Below are 15,581 nucleotides of genomic sequence, written 5' to 3' on the forward strand. Positions count from 1 at the left end.
TATTTTGTATTCTGGTATTAGTCTGTTAAATTAGCTAGGCTTTCCTAGTGATTCTAATCCAGTAAGACAGTGAGGCAAGTCCCAGTGAGAGATTCATCTGGATTTGGTTTCAGCACTCAGGTGGGGCCTGCTACCCTCTGTTCAGTCTGACTGCTCTCTGTTATCAGGTGAGATGAGCATTGCATTGGTTTTATTGGCAATAGTTCTGACTACTCAGTTTGGCTCTAGCCTTTTTGTGTTGCCTCTCATTCCAGATGATAGTCCAAGGAAGTTTATGCAGATGGGGAACTATTATGTAGTAGAACATGGTTTTACATAGAAGTCACTGATCTCAGCAGAGACACAGCTGCTGGTTTAAAGCAGGTATCTCTGTTCTTGCTCGTGCTGAGAAGAGCCATGGCTGTAGCAGCCCTGTCTGCTGGCCTCAGTGGAGACTTTAGGAGCAGCTGCATTACACACTGTGGGAATAGTGCTGCACTGAGATCCAGATCTAATCTTTGGGCAGTGTAGAATGAGGGAATGAGCAGGTCACTTGGTGAATGATCTGCACTGAGGTTTACAAATGTACACACACAGTGTGCCCCTGGTTCACTGCTCACCAGTAACTAAGGCCAGCTTTTCTTCTGGTCTAGATGCTGTGATTCCATGGTTTTCTTTTAACATTCTGTGTCTGGTCCTGTTTGAATGCTGGCTATGACCATATGTGATACGTATATTGAAAATATTCACTGGCCAGTGGTTGTTAAGTGTGTTTTGAGTGGCTGTTGGTGTTGCTTAAAAATCCCAGTGTGTGTTGTTCTGAGTAGTTAGTGGAAAAATCAGCAGTATAGGGAGTTACTGCTGCCTTCAGTGTGCTTCCATTTCATGTTTTTGCAGCACACCTGAGGTCAGTCAGGATTCCAACATGTGGCCATGGCTACTTCTCATCTAAATCTGTTTGAGGAGCTCAAAAATGTCAGCAGAAACCATGCTGAGTTCCAATGTAGTTCCTAGTGATTTCTGTAGATGCTTTGTCTTCTGAGGTGTAGTCCCAAAACACTTTGACCCTCCTGTGAGACTGAAAAATCCTGTACACATTTTCCTGCTGTGCAGAGGTGAGGGTGCGGTCTGTGGTCGAGACAAAGCCTTCATGGACCAGTTGCTGTTGAGTTATAAAAATGCTGTTCTCCCTCCCTTTCTCCCCTCTGCCCTCATCACACATCCCTTGCTTGACTGATAATGTGTTTTGCCCTTGCAATAGATCACTCGGCTCAATATCCAACAGGCATTTGAAGGTAGGGCTACTGAGCCTCTTCAGAAGCTCCCACTGTAGAATGTGAAGTCCTGGATAACTTGGAGTGAACTCTTTTTATTAAAAGCAACAAATGAAAAAATACTTTTTTGTTTGAATTTTTGTGTCTCTCTTTCCAAGCTCTAGATGTGGTCATCTCAACCAGCAATGTGTCTGTGACCGAAAGAGACTCCCTGGATCTTACATGCAACATCACAACAGACAGAAGTGGTATTTTCCAGGCAGAGGTGATGTGGTATTTTTCTGCATCACCTGACGACACCTTGTCAGATGCTCAGCTCTTGCTGAGCATGGACCATGATTCTGTTGTCAGTGATTCAACTCTGATCAGCCTCAGCCACGTGGACAGGAACTCCTATCGCCTCTTGGTGCGTGATGTGGACGTGGAGGACTCTGGCTACTACTTCTGTGAAGCTGCTATCTGGGTGCCACTGCACAATGGGAGCTGGCATAAGGTGGTGGAGAGGACGTCTGCACCAGTCAGTGTGGTGGTGACAGCATTAGGTGAGTGATTCTGCTGTCAGACTTCATGGGTAGTGTGTCCCTCAATCCTTGGCCCCATCAGAAAAGGGAGAGGACCTTGCAGAATCTCTTCAGAACAAGTGTTTCTCTTGTTTGCATCTATTATCTATATGTAGGGATCTCTCTTTCACTTATAATAGATATTTCTCCTTATGCAAATACCCTTAAAAGTTACCTGGGAGAAATACTAAAAATGGAACTCCCGTAAAACTTCTTAAAAAGCCTATTGTTTTGCAGATAGGTCTAGGTATGTCAGCCTACCCAATCTGTTCCCTAGTTTGTTCTTGGGGAGATAATAGCTTCAATTTAAAGGCAGTGAAATTCAGGATGTTGTTGCAGAATGATGTAGGTAAGGTATATGCACCTGCTGAAATTTACAAGGAGTTGGTGTTGGAGGCATGAATGAAGCTAGATGTGGACTGGCAGAGTGCTTGGTGCCTGTTCCAGCTCTGACTGGATGCAAGCACCCACTCCCAAACCCTTTCAATGTACCCTTTCAGATCCTCTTGTCATGAGAAACTGGTGGTGCTGTCCAGTTACAAAGGCAGAGGTCCTCCAACATAAAAGTGCTGAATGAGGCCAGCATATAGAGAGCCTGGTTTTCAGCAGTAAATAGCTGTGCCATAAGGTTAAATCCCATCAACAATGACTTTAAATGTTGCATTTTAGCATTGTGCAGAGCAGTTGAGCCGTGGCAGTCTCCAAGTACACTTGTAATGTGTTCTAGGAGTTCACAAGTGATTAATGTCTTCATTTCCTGTCCTCATTCAGCCATTCACATTTCACATTTAACTTGTGAGTAGTGTTCCCTCCTTCCCCCACTTGTGTGTGTGTGCAGTCATGCACGTGTGTTCATGTGTGTACAGATGCTCTTGGCATGCTCATGTGCTTTCTTGTAGTGCCTGTACCTGTAGGACTATTCCTTACTCTTTCTATTCCAATTTGGCATTATTTGGGAGCAGGAGAGAATAAAATCTGCTTTCCAGCAGATGCAGATGCTTGGTTGCTAGGGAGAGGGAAAGTAGAATAAATTTTCGGCGTTTGAGGTTTTCAACTGCATCCAGAATTCACCAACTCCTCCTCCTTAATGGAAGTTAAGAGCTCCTGGAGTATTAAGTCGTTGAATTGTCTGTGAGGCTGTTCTTTGACAGCTGACAGAGTGGAGGAATGAGGTTTATCCAGCCAGCCTTTTATTCTTTCTAAATCCTCTGTTTGAGTGTCTGTCAGGGTGAAGCGCCTATCTGGAGTGCTGCTATCAAAGAGAAAACTCTCTTCTTAGGGTCCTTCCCCTGCCCACAAATAAAACAAACCTGAAGCAATTTTCTAAGAATTCGAGATTCTTGCGGCTTTTTCCTTCTTGTGTCCCTGTCTACAGAGGTGTATCTGCTTTCACAGCCTTTGTTGCTGTGAAAATATTAGTTGGTCTTAAATGCCTTCTTTTTGGGGGGAAGGGGAGGCAAAGGGGGAATGGTAATAGAATTGTAGAATGTGAGCAATACATCATGAGGCCCTGGAGTAAACTAGTCTTTTGTGAATGAGAAAGGAAGAGCAGTGTAGCTGTAAGATCCATGGGGGCTTACACCAGAAGTGGATTTTGGCCATCATTAATAATCTGTGCTTTGGTTGTAGCAGAATTCTGTCCATTTTCTTTTTATTTTGCCTTACTTACCCTGAAAATGTGAGGAAATCTCCACATGCTCATTGGTAGTAGGTACTACAGACTTTGTAAGCAGTGCTTTTATGATTTTGTGTTACTTAATGCCACAGAAGCTCACGATTGGTATTACCAGATTCTCTGGGGTCTGGTGTGTATTGATGCCCTTGTTCTTGCCAGATGCAAGGACACTGCGTGCCTAACACTTACTGGTGAGAGATCTTTTCTGCAGGCTGACACAGCAGCAGCCCAGCTTGTTTGCTACAATTGTTTTTATCCTTTGCATCTCAAGTCCAAAAGTGCATATGCACACAGAGTTTCCACAGCAGTTCTATTAAGATGCTTTATTATCTTGGCTCGTTGGTGAGCTAAGCCTAAGTTTTAGCCTTGGATTGCCTTCTCTGTCCCAATTATAGCTTCGGTTAATTGTTTCTAGGAGGGCAAAATGCCAAGTAAAACATAAAGCAGGAAATAAATACAGAGCACTGAATACAGTTAGGCTGTAAAAGCCGCGTGATGAGTATTGGCCGAACAGTTGGGAAGCTGGTCATTTTTCTGAATTATAGTTGACAGGAAAGAAAAAAATATTCTAATACTAGTAAATAAATACGTATTTCCTTTGTGGTGTGAGGTTCTTGCTGTAATCTTCTTCCTTTACTATCTCTGTAGTCTGAGAGAAAATAGTCATGCGGCTCCCTTATCGCTTTTGGGTTTTGGGCAGCCAGCTATTTCAGATTTAAATCCAACAGCCCCATTCTTAACCCGTGAAATTCAGGCACTGATTTTCCAGCGTGAGATATTCCAGCCTCACAGCTCTACAGCACATACTTCTCTATTCAGACTGTGGAGCTTTTTCTGATCTACACATCTTCGACTCTTATCCTATTTAGTATTTATTGACCTAGGTAGTATTTAAATTGCTGACCAGTGAAATTTGCTGTGCCAAGCTCTTGGTGCTGCCTGTGGCCAGTGCCAGTGGTGTCTTGTGTCCCCTGGTTTGGGTCTCTGTGTGGGTGAAGTGTTTGCTTTTTAATGGGCTGGTTTTCAACATTCTTAAACTATTGTAGAGCCACAATGGGATGGTTGAGTGTGGAAAAGAAGGCATTTCAGGATGGGAGATAGCTCTTATCCTGGAGAGATATTAAGGAAATGGGATGTCTCTGGTCAGTCCAAAGCTGGAGGATAACCAGTGTCCTGCTGCAGGCTGCCCCAGGCATTTAGCAGGTGCAAAAACTGGGTTGAAACTGAACCCACAGGTGGGTTCTTGGGGTCAGGCCTAAAGGAGGGGATTATTTTGCTCAACAAATCCTGATTTTTCTGAAAAGGTCTGACTAGACCTTTGAAATGGAAAGTCGTGTTTGGGAATGCAGGCCGAGGAGTACCTGTGTCAGACTGGTGCAAGTCTGAGAAGCAGAGTCCAAGTTCCAAGGTCTTGTAAGAAAAATGCGTATTGTAGCACTTGGCTTTTGGTTGGTAGAGGCTGAAACTGGATGTTAGAAGTTAGTGTATCTTTTAATAAATTCTAGCATTTTCTCCCTTCTTGGAGCTTCTAACCTGTTTCTCCCGTGTTTCCTCTCCTGCAGAGCCAGACTATGATGTGTTCCTGAACGCCTCTAAAACACCCAAGTTTTCAGATGACCCCACAGAGCTCAGCTGCAGGATCACAAATGTACAGGACACCGAAGCAAACATCCGCTTCACCGTCTCCTGGTACTACAGGCAGCACCTGCCCGGTGATGATGTGGTGACAGAGGAGCTCCTGGCCTCGATGGATGCAGACTGGACTCTGATACCTGGGGACAGGGGCAGGGAACGGATTCAGAATGGGGAAATAATCTTCTCTAAAAAGTCTGCTGACACCTTCAGTCTGAGAATCCAGTGGACTTCAGAAAGTGACAGAGGGGATTATTTCTGTGTCATCTCGGCGTGGAGTAGGCACCGCAACAACAGCTGGGTGAAGAGCAAAGATGTGACTTCTGCATCTGTCAACATTTTCTGGGCTACACAAGGTAGGACCTTTGCACCTGGGTGGTTGAGAATAGGCTTGTCAGCCAGCAGGCCTGCTAATGGGCTTTGGAAGCGGGGTTCTGTGTTACGAAGATTGAGGAATAATAACAACTTGTGTAAAGGCCTCTTATTTGTGGAGGGGAATAACTGCTTAACAGCACTCGCCAGTTTTATGCAACAGTTTGAAGTGGAAATGCAAAAGAAGAGACACCATAGAAGGAGAGATTCCATCAAGCTGCTGAGACTTCCAGGAGCTGGGCTGGAAGTGGCAGGGGTGGTATCCAGCAGTGTTGCTGTGGTCATTGCCTACTTTCATGGCTTGGAGTATTTTAGTCTCTTTAGGATGCATCTTGCTGCTAACAACAGGGTTGTATTGAGGTGAAAAGAGGAATGCCGCTTCATTGTCTCTGACTGACAGGTTGAGAGTTGTGGTTTTATTTTTCTCTTCTACAAGCCCATGTTTAAAAGGCAGTTCTGAGGAAGTTCATGGGCATAATACTACCAGAGTATCAAAAAATAAGTGGATAGCAGAACAAAGTAATTCAGTGGTTTGCTTGGATCTTGACCTTTTTTAGGCAGTAGTGAACTAGCTGTAGTCAGTATTTAACTGATTTTGGGAGCAATTTTTAGAAGCTTGATAGTTAACTGAGGTTGCTTAACTCTGGTTTAAAATGGGATCTGTGTTTCCTGGATGTCCTGTAGTGTGATACTGTTTTGGCTCAGAGTGAAGTCATGCAAGAGGGTATGTTGGAGAGCATCAGAAAGGTTAGGATAACCTAGGATGTAATGTCTTTGGCAAAAATCTGTGCTTAGCTAAGCTGCATTTATCTTGATAGATTTGTTTAACAGTCTAGCTTAGGCATCCACAGGCAGAGAACTATATTTCAGAGACAAGCAATTTGAAATAATTTTGAAGTTGTTTAGGGATAATCCCTGAACAGCAAATGGGAAATCTTCTGCTGTGATTCTGCTTCAGTGGAGAGAGAAGTAGTGGGCTGCTTGCTCAGTACTCTCTGCATCCCCAGACCAAGCCTGTGGTCCAGGGAAAGGTCTTCTTTTTTTTTTTCTTTTTTCCTGAAGCTGGCTTCTCCAGCAGGACCGAGAACTCTCATTAATGCTGAGTGTTGGTCACAGCTAGTTCAGTGTTATGCCACAACATGGAGTGTGTATATGTGCATGTGAGTGTAATGGATCGTCGCCTTCCGAGCAGCTACGGAAACCAGCTGGAGTTGAAAAGTCTCAGCCTGTGTTGACATTTCTGAGTGAAAACAAACCGTGACAGGTGTGAACATTCCCTTGTTTCTGGTTCTGTTCCAGAAACTCTGCTAATTTTGCAGCATAAATGTAAATGTTATAGTCCCCATGCTGAAAAGTACGTTGTTGGCAAAACTTGGGGTTGGGGGATTTATTACGTGAAAGCGAACTTTCCTACAAAAACCTCCTCCTTCTGAAAAAGAATGTTATATGTCTATGACATGGGGAGGGTGAAATATAGGTTAGATTTCCCCTTCTCTTCCACCCCTCAACTCCCCCTTCAGCAGTGCAGCCGCAGATGCCTCTCTCTGTGTGCCCTGTCCCCTTGCCATATCCTATTCCTGTGAGCTCCAGACTCGGCTGGGAGCCCAGTGCTGTAGCCAGCAACTATGAAGGAGTTAATCTGCTGCTGCCTGTGCTCTCTGACTGTTGTTTTGACAAGTATCTCTGGTGATTTGAGTCCCTAACTGCTCCCAGTGCTTACAAAAGCCAGCAGCCAGGCTCCCACGTGTTTGCCTAAGGAGAGAAAGCTGCCTCTTCCTTGGATAGCTTGTGCCTATATAGAGACTTTTCTTCCATCTATTTCATTGCTTGCATCCTCTTTGCTGACTTTAGAGCAGTGCTTTGGGGGGAGGACTTTGGAGAAATCTCACTTTGAAAATGATTGTTCAGAGTTCTTGAGAAAGGAGAAATGGGTTTATATTGTGTCTGTGGGTCTCTCAGCAAAGAGAGGTGTTCAGAGCCTTTATTCAAAATGTAAACATCATGTGAAGATGCCAAAACCTCTTTTCTGTGCATTGTTATAATAAGTTGTGTGTCTGCCCATTTTAACTTGGGGTTTTATTGTCTCTGTTTTCTATTTTATTCTATGGGGACCAACAATACTCACACATCTTTCTGCTTACTCAGCTTTGCAAATGCAGCCAACTGCTATCATAGATCACCATTGTTTTTGACACAGTCTGCCTGCTATGTTTCTTCCCCCCTTCTGCTTTCTCCCCTGCCAAGGTGACAAAGAAGGCATCTCTATCTCATCTCAGAAATTAAAAACATCAGTTGTATTGTGTTTTGTTTATTTAGAGTACAAGTTCCAGTCAGTGAAAAGGGATAAAGGAAGGGAGGAAACGTTTTTTGACTGGCTCTGTAACTCATTTTCAACCCAGAAAACAGTTTGATATTCTATAAGATAATTGTGTTTATTTATTTGAATATGAGTACTGCCTACATTTAGAACACAGATACTGTTTGCAGTAGAATGTGGAATCAATGCTTTTTTCCTAAACCAGTGTTGTCACGTTTGGATCTGCATGGAGTACTTTGCAGAAGAGAACATTATCTTTTAATTGAAATTCCAAATCCCAAAGGTACTATTATTTGGGGTTTTGTTAATGCTTCTGTCCTTAATTTACAAAATAACTATATTTAATGTAAGTTACTTGTCCTAAATGTTTGCCAAGGCCCTCCCATCACACTTAATTGGGAGCAAGGGTGTCTTAATCTTTCAGACAATCCTGCAAATAGAGAACAGATAATATTTCTGCCACCTACTTCCTTTATCATTGCTGATGTATCATAGACACAGTGTAGTACAGACACACAGTTCCTCCCAGGCAAAGAAATCCCCGTGGCACTAAGCTGCTGGGTGTATTTGCCAGTTTGGGTGTAGGAATAAGAGAGTTCCTGAAGTCAGGTGTGGGTTCACGTGTCAGGCTGTGGTGCAGGCTTTGGTGTGGCTGTGGTGCTTCCAGAGCTGCTGGGGCTGCAGTTGTACCTCGGGGTGTTGTACATCCACCTCCTACCACAGCAAAGCTGTCACTGCCTTGATGTCTCCTGCATTCCCTGTACTTGCAGCCTTGTTAGTGCACCGGGGGATGAAGGAGCCTTTATGAACTCTGAGATTCTTGTCAGCAGCCTCAAGTAGCGCCGTGAGGCTCCGAGGTTGCTGTCAGCCCTGGCCATTGTGCTGCTTTTCCAGCTGCAGTCAGAGGAGTGAGTGCAGGGAAGGTGTTCGCTGTTTTCTAAAGTCTCCATGGCCTTGTAGCTGTTGGGCTTCTCTAGAAATTTTCCTGGCTTAGATTAGGTGAAAACTGGTTTTGGTCACTAGCCAGGAAGCGCTCTTGAAGCTGAGCACGCACTTTGTGGTAGAGAGCAACAGGAGAATTACAGTGTGGCTTAACCACTTGGACTGGCCAGCTATGGAAGGCAGGCTCCAAAGTACAGTTCACTCAAATTTTATTTGGATCATTTGGCTAGGGTTTCTTCTGTTGCTAGCCCTCTGTCTTGGAGTAGTGCCCAAGCTTTGGGTATGGTGTACTTAGGAACTCTTCCCCTACCGCTTTCCAGCATAAACTGCAGATTGCAGCCCCCTGTATGTGAGCAGCCAGGGTGTGTTTTATTGTGCTTTTCGTTCATGGAGCTTTACAAGAAGGAGATGAGACTCCACATGGGACTGCAGGTATGCCTGCAGAGAGGCAAGCGTGTGGAGTAGCGGTCAGACAGACATTGCTTCCTTGGCAGCTCCCAGAAGATTAGAAATGAGACCTTAGGCTGCAGTTCTTGGAAGAAAACGCTCATTTGACCTCTCTGGCTCATCTTATGCTACAAGATCTGATGAGTAATTTCTGCTAACATAGGAAACATGAAGAAACTTTCCTTTCCTTCTTAATTTTCCGTGCAGATTACTGTTATTTCTAAGATAAATGCTAAATCTTCGGGCTGCCCTCTTTCTCATAACGTGCACTCTTCCACACACAGACAGCTACGTGCTTTTCTAGGTGGGGGTGAAGGAGTGCTAATTACATTTCATCTGCTGCTACTGAAGGAGAACAATATTGGCACAGAACCAGAATGTTAAGAATGGTGACCCAGGTTTTTCTAGTTGATAGGATATGGGGCCTTTTGTTGCTGTTGTTTTACTTTGCTACATATGCAGGTCTCTAATGCTATGGCACATACAGAAACATTCCTTTGATCTTTTTTTGACTTTGTTGCAACAAGAAACATTCAGCACCTGTATGTGGTGGGTTGTGTGTCCCCTTCTCTTACTCTGTTCTGGATTTCTTATGGTCTAACAGAAGGGGGAGTGCCTCTGCCTTGTGTGTTCATCCAAGCTAAGGATCTTTGGGGTTTTTAAAGGTAGAATAATGCTTTGAAAGGACTTTCATAAGAACATATCTCCTTGTTCTCTGTTCAGCATCCTAATTTCTAACCCTTTTGAACTCTACCACTGTTCTCCAGCTGCATCTCTAGGCCTCAGTTGTTCTCTTCCACAAACTCTACCAATGGTATTTCTGCTGTTGTCGCATGCTACCACCACTCATTTCTCCTTTTTCTTTAGCAGAAATACTTGGTAAAAGCATTTGCTATTGCCCTCAAATAAAAACCAAGAAAGGATATCTAGGAACAACTTGCTGAGGGCAAGGTACTGCCCTTTGTGCTGCTGCCTGACCTGTGGCTCAGGGAGTAGTGGAAGTTAAGGTGTTTGAAGCCCAGGTAGTAGGGAGACTTATGTCAGCTGTAGCTGAACTGCTCTGAACATGTGAGGGTATTTAGTTTTAAGCACATCTTCCGGAGACCAGATGTTAAATTCCCTTTTTCTGGTGTCTAAGACCCAGTGCTCTGACTGAAGATCAACAACGTAAAGAACATTTAAATAAGGAGGGATTTTTGCCCAGAGCCTCCTCATATGGCCTAGAAAGCAACAATATGTGCCAGAAGAGTATAACTAGCTGTTTGTGCTTCTGCTTTTGGGACAAAATATAATTGCCTACTATATTCCTAAAATATGTGAAAAGCTGATCTGTGCTGGGCTCCTAAATACTGCAGCCTTACGAAGAGGGAAATATCAGAGTCTCATAGACATAGAATGAGGAAAAAATGGATTTGGAATCTGGTATCTGATGGGTGTTTTCACAACGGAGAGGAGAATGACTCTATACGACTTCAATTGCGATTGTACCCTGAGTGCCTAAATGTGCAACTTGTATTGTATAGTATTGTCACTTGCTTAGTGGGTGGAAGTGTGAGGGGGGTTTGGTGTGGAGTATCAAATAATTCTGTGCTCAGCTAGACCACTAGAAGCATCTCAGCCTTCACTGCTCCTGCTGTTTCTTTATATAGCTTTGTACTGTGATCTGCTTTATACAGTACTGATTTAAAGTTGTCATACCGGGTTTCTCATCTTGTGGGCTGTGTTTACTCATTGTGAAAACTGCTGCTTGAAGGCAAAACACTGCAAAATGTAATCTTGACAAGTATCTTGTTGCTCTTGTGGGGAGGACATAAATATTACTGCATTTAAGTTCAGTTTTGGGAAATGTGTTTCAATCTCACCGTTGCTTATTTCCCTTTTCCTGAGAAGCTTCGTCTTGCATAAAGGGTTCTGTGAAGTTTTTTAACAGGTCTACACTCTTTTTTTTTTTTTAAATAAATGAGGGAAGGGAGACTATGGTGCAGCAAAGTAAGTCCAGACAGTTGGATTGGCTGTATTTTTGCAATACTGTTACTTTCATGTATTCTGCCCTAGCCCTCCCTTCCTTAGGAAAAACTTTGATCTACAGGGTGTCTTTTCATCACAATGCCAGGAAACTAGCAACTCCCTTTTCTTTTATCTGATTCTGATTTCAGTCACTCCTCATTTTCTCAGTTTCTCACTGTGAGCTGGTATTTTGTGCCTCTTGGAGCTGTGCTCTGAGATGTATAATTTTCCCAAACCTTGTAATGAAGGGGTTCTTGGGATCGAGGAGCCAGTAGAGAATGGAGAACAAATGGAAGGAAACTAAGCAGTAAGTGTTGCTGGAGCTCTTGATGTCAAATGGGCTGTTGGGAAATGTGAGGGCTTCTGGCAGGCTTGTATGCAAGTAAACGTACGAGAAGCAAGGGGAGGAAAGGCTGACATGGAGGCAGAGGTGTGCCTAAATCTTTCCGCACAGGTGTGTGTGTATATGGGGATGCCTGGAGTGGAGAATTCTGTTACCACCAACTTTTGTCATGTGTTTCCAGCTGACTGTGTCTGGATTGCTGTTAGGGTGGCTTTTTGAGGGAAATAAAAGGTGCTACCCTAAGTGCTGCCAATTCAGCGAGTGGCAGCTTTTGTCGTTAGTCATGAGTATTTCAGCAGTGCCCTTACTACCCCGTCACTGAGGGTGCTCTTCCAGATCCAGTATACAACTGGGACTCTGAATCTTGTCTGGTATCTCTACTCTTGAATAAAACAATCCTGGGGATCCTGTCTTGTTACAACCTGTGTATTCTATTATCTGTTCAGTATTTGGTGTTCGTTTGAATTTGTGCATCTTGACCCAAACTGTTGTGTACCTGTGTGTATGTGCACTGTTGAGTAGCATTCTAGGCTGTCCACATGTTTAGATAAATGTGCTGGGATTTGTTCCTCCAAAAAAGGAACTCTGCCTGTCTGTAATCTTCTAGGTTGAAAGGTGCTGCAGAAACACCTGTATCTATTTGTTAACCCTCTCTTGCTGCTTATTTCCTTCCCTCTTCAGATTACACGCTTACAGTGGAGGCGGTGAAATTGAAGCCATTCTTTGTAGCAGGCCACACCTTTGAGATGACATGCAAGGTGTCCTCCAAAAACATCAAGACGCCGCGCTATTCCGTCCTCATCACAGCTGAGAAGCCCTTCACGGATCAGTCGAATCCCAACGGAACCACGCGCATTATCTCCTTGAACCAGGACTCGGTAGTGCGGCTGGAGGACTGGACGGACCAGACCCGTGTGGATGGGGTGGTCCTGGAGAAGGTGCAGGAGAACGAGTTCCGCTACAGGATGTATCAGACCCAGATCTCTGATGCTGGGCTCTATCGCTGCGTGGTGACCGCCTGGTCTCCGGGTGGTGGTGGCATGTGGCGTGAAGCAGTGAATGGCTTATCCAACCCTATCCAGATAGACTTCCAGACATCAGGTTGGTACAGAACCTGGCAGCTGTGTGTCTGAGCCAGAAAGGGAGAGAACTCTGTGATGCTTTCCCATTGATTGCCCTGTCTCAGAAATACCTACTCTTTGGAACAAATGGTATGATGGCTGAGAGCTATGCTTGTCTCCTTTGGTGGTACTTGTGTCCTTTGTGCTATTGATTGTTTACAGAAAGATGTTTAATGAATTGGCTGTAATCATAACCCCTGGGTTTTTCTCTACTAATGCAGCTTTTATGGTCCTGCAGGCTCATAGCTGGTTCTCAGTATGGAGCAACTGCTGCTGCATTTGCCAGCTGTATCACTAGATTGTTAGTAGTGGCTGCTCTGGAAGAACATTAATATAAACTGGATTTCTGTTCCAAAACAGGCTCTATTAGCATAGCATTAAATTCCCTGAGCACACCTCGCTGTTGATGTAATTGCAGAAAATGGTCAGGTCAGGGTAACATTTCAGCCATCTCAGTAAGCGTATCCTGCCACTGCGAGACCTTAGGGGTCCCTCGCGGCTGAACTACAAAGCTCCACAAATTGGGATGAATTTCGGTACCCAGAAGGACATCCTGTTCCTCAATTGCTTGCTGAAACCCTTACCTTCAGCTGTAACAAGCCTGCCTGTTGAGATTTTTCTACAGAAACGTGCCTGTCCTGATACAATGTTGGGGGGAGGGAGAGACGGACAGCATTGATTTGGATCATCAGAGAAGCATGTTAACCCTGATTTCCTGTCATGTTATATTGTTGGGAAGTGCAAGGGAGCTGCTTTTGTAACACTGGTGCACGTATTAGTGAAGGGCTCATCTCATGATTTGATAAACCAAGCTGGTGGGATTTTGAGCAGGTTTATAGCCCAAATGTAGCCTGAAGGTGCATCCTGTGTTGCAGCTCTCTAGTTAGCTGCTTTATCACAAACCTCTTGCGCTTGCCTGTTCCTGTTCACAAGCACAGCTTGGAAGGAGGTCTTGCCTCACACCTCTTGTTCTTCATGCTCATATTCTGCTTATAATAGTGGGCTGTAGCATATTTAGAAGATGTGTCTGTGTCTAGGCAAGAGCAGCCTGACTTCTGGTTGCATCCACAACTAAGGTAATTGTTCTAGATGATGTGGTTCCTAAAAACTGAACTTGCTTATACGAGGCATGCTGGGAAAAGGACAAGGGCTGAGCATAGGAAGACAGCCTGGCAATGAGGACATCACATTGTAGGAAGCTTTGAGATGTAGCATCGTGGTACAAACCCTAATGAAGATGTAGCTTTGATCTAAACTGGCCAGACAGAGGACATTGACTTCTGCTTCTTTCTGTTTTAGGTAATTTCTCAAGATGGTTTAGTGGGCTACAGTTTTAGCCTTATTGCTCTTCATATCTGGGTCAGACACAGTGGGAGAGTAGCATTTGCAAAGGGGATGATAAAAGAAACCAGCAAGAATGAAATCTGCCTTAAACCCCACCCTTCCCCTCCAGGCTCTGATGTGGATGCTTTCCTGCACAAAAGTGGTGGTTGGTGCCTCTCCCAACATGGCTTGTCTTGTGTCACTTTGAACTCCCATCCAAAAAGTTTGGCGGGATGCTATTGATACCCAGGGTTCAGAGGGAGATCTGCAAGCAATGCGAGGGAGGGAAGTGTACGTGTTGTAGTCTTGACTTCTTTTTGCTGTCAGCCTCTCCTCCCAGCCCCTTCACCCAGATAGAGTTTCTGGAGCGTGGAGTGAAGAAAGGGAGGCAGCATGTAGAAGTGCCCTGGGAATGTGTGAATTCCAGTAGCAGGGCTGGAGCAGGGGGAGGGATGGTCCTGAAGCCCTGTCAGCCTTTCATTCTCTATAAAAGAATGAAGAAAGAAATGAGATCCCAGGCACAATTTGCTGGAGCGCTATTTCCCAAAATAATCTTGGCATGTAGCAAAATCTGTCTTGAAATACCTGCAATTTTCTTTAATTGATGGATGAACTTCATGTCCTTCAGTTGTTACTCAGATATCCCTGCTGGATATTCACCTCTGGGCATGATGAGAACATGTGATGACCACAGTTAGAATGGGCTTACTGAGGAATTATTATTTGGGAAATCATCTGGAATTAAGTACACAAGACAGAAGATGTTTTGTGGGTGTGTTACTTTGGTTTTGTTTGCTGAAGCCTGTCTTTGATGCAAACCGAGTCAGGGAGCCAGAGGTAAATGGCAAAGTTGTGGAGCAGCTATGAAAGCATGGCTCAGATATCACACCCTTTTCTTGCATCCTGTGGCACAAGCAGCTGTCAAACTTTTTATTCAGAAAAAATAAGTTGGTGCCAAAATTTCCCTAATGGCTGTGGTGAAAAGCAGAACTGCTGAGGGAGCTAGTTATTTCTAGGGAGAATTTCCCCAAAATTGGAGGGAAGATACTAACAGGAAAGGTGCAGGAAAAAAAAGGGGGGCATGCAGCTTTCCAGGCAACTGGAAAAAAAAAAAGCTGGCGAGCACCAGTGTGCTAAATCCTGAATTATAGGGAGGTTGGGATATCTTATGAGTGTTTGTCCCTGATAGGAAAACTGTTAAGGAGTCAACTGCACTGATTTCTCAAAATGTAACAGAAAGACAACTTATCTATAACTGCTGGAGGGAGTATAATACAGCAGTGTAATTTTGAAAAATAGGATGTATTGCAGTCTCCTCCGTACTTTGAAGTCTTGGGCTCGGGCAGCATTTTCCGCGTGCATTGTGGCTGGTGGAGTGGGGCAGGGATCAATACGGAAGCAGCATTTTCAGCAAAAGGAAGCCCTTAAAGGGTTTAACGTGAAGCTTTTAGTCCTAGGAGGAATTTCTTTCTCAGTTGTTTTTATTGATTCCCCTTTGATGGGGGATGGTGAGGCTTGCTGGGATTGGAAATCCTTCTCTCCAGTTTGACTCTCTCCCAGATCTCTCCGAGCTGAGTGATGTTTCAAAG

The 15,581-nt window shown here is 44.3% G+C and overlaps 1 protein-coding gene across 1 annotated transcript in view; it reads left to right on the forward strand.

Annotated features, from left to right (window-relative positions):
* Positions 1–15,581, forward strand: part of PTGFRN (prostaglandin F2 receptor inhibitor) — a 67,020-nt gene that overhangs the window by 32,502 nt on the left and 18,937 nt on the right. The window contains exons 4-6 of the mRNA XM_048294370.1: positions 1,412–1,795; positions 5,051–5,476; positions 12,230–12,649. Of these exons, the coding sequence (XP_048150327.1) occupies positions 1,412–1,795; positions 5,051–5,476; positions 12,230–12,649 (1,230 nt within the window). The remainder of the gene's footprint in view (positions 1–1,411; positions 1,796–5,050; positions 5,477–12,229; positions 12,650–15,581) is intronic.

The sequence above is a fragment of the Corvus hawaiiensis genome, chromosome 2 (assembly GCF_020740725.1).
Source record: "Corvus hawaiiensis isolate bCorHaw1 chromosome 2, bCorHaw1.pri.cur, whole genome shotgun sequence".
Classification (NCBI taxonomy): Eukaryota; Metazoa; Chordata; class Aves; order Passeriformes; family Corvidae; genus Corvus; species Corvus hawaiiensis.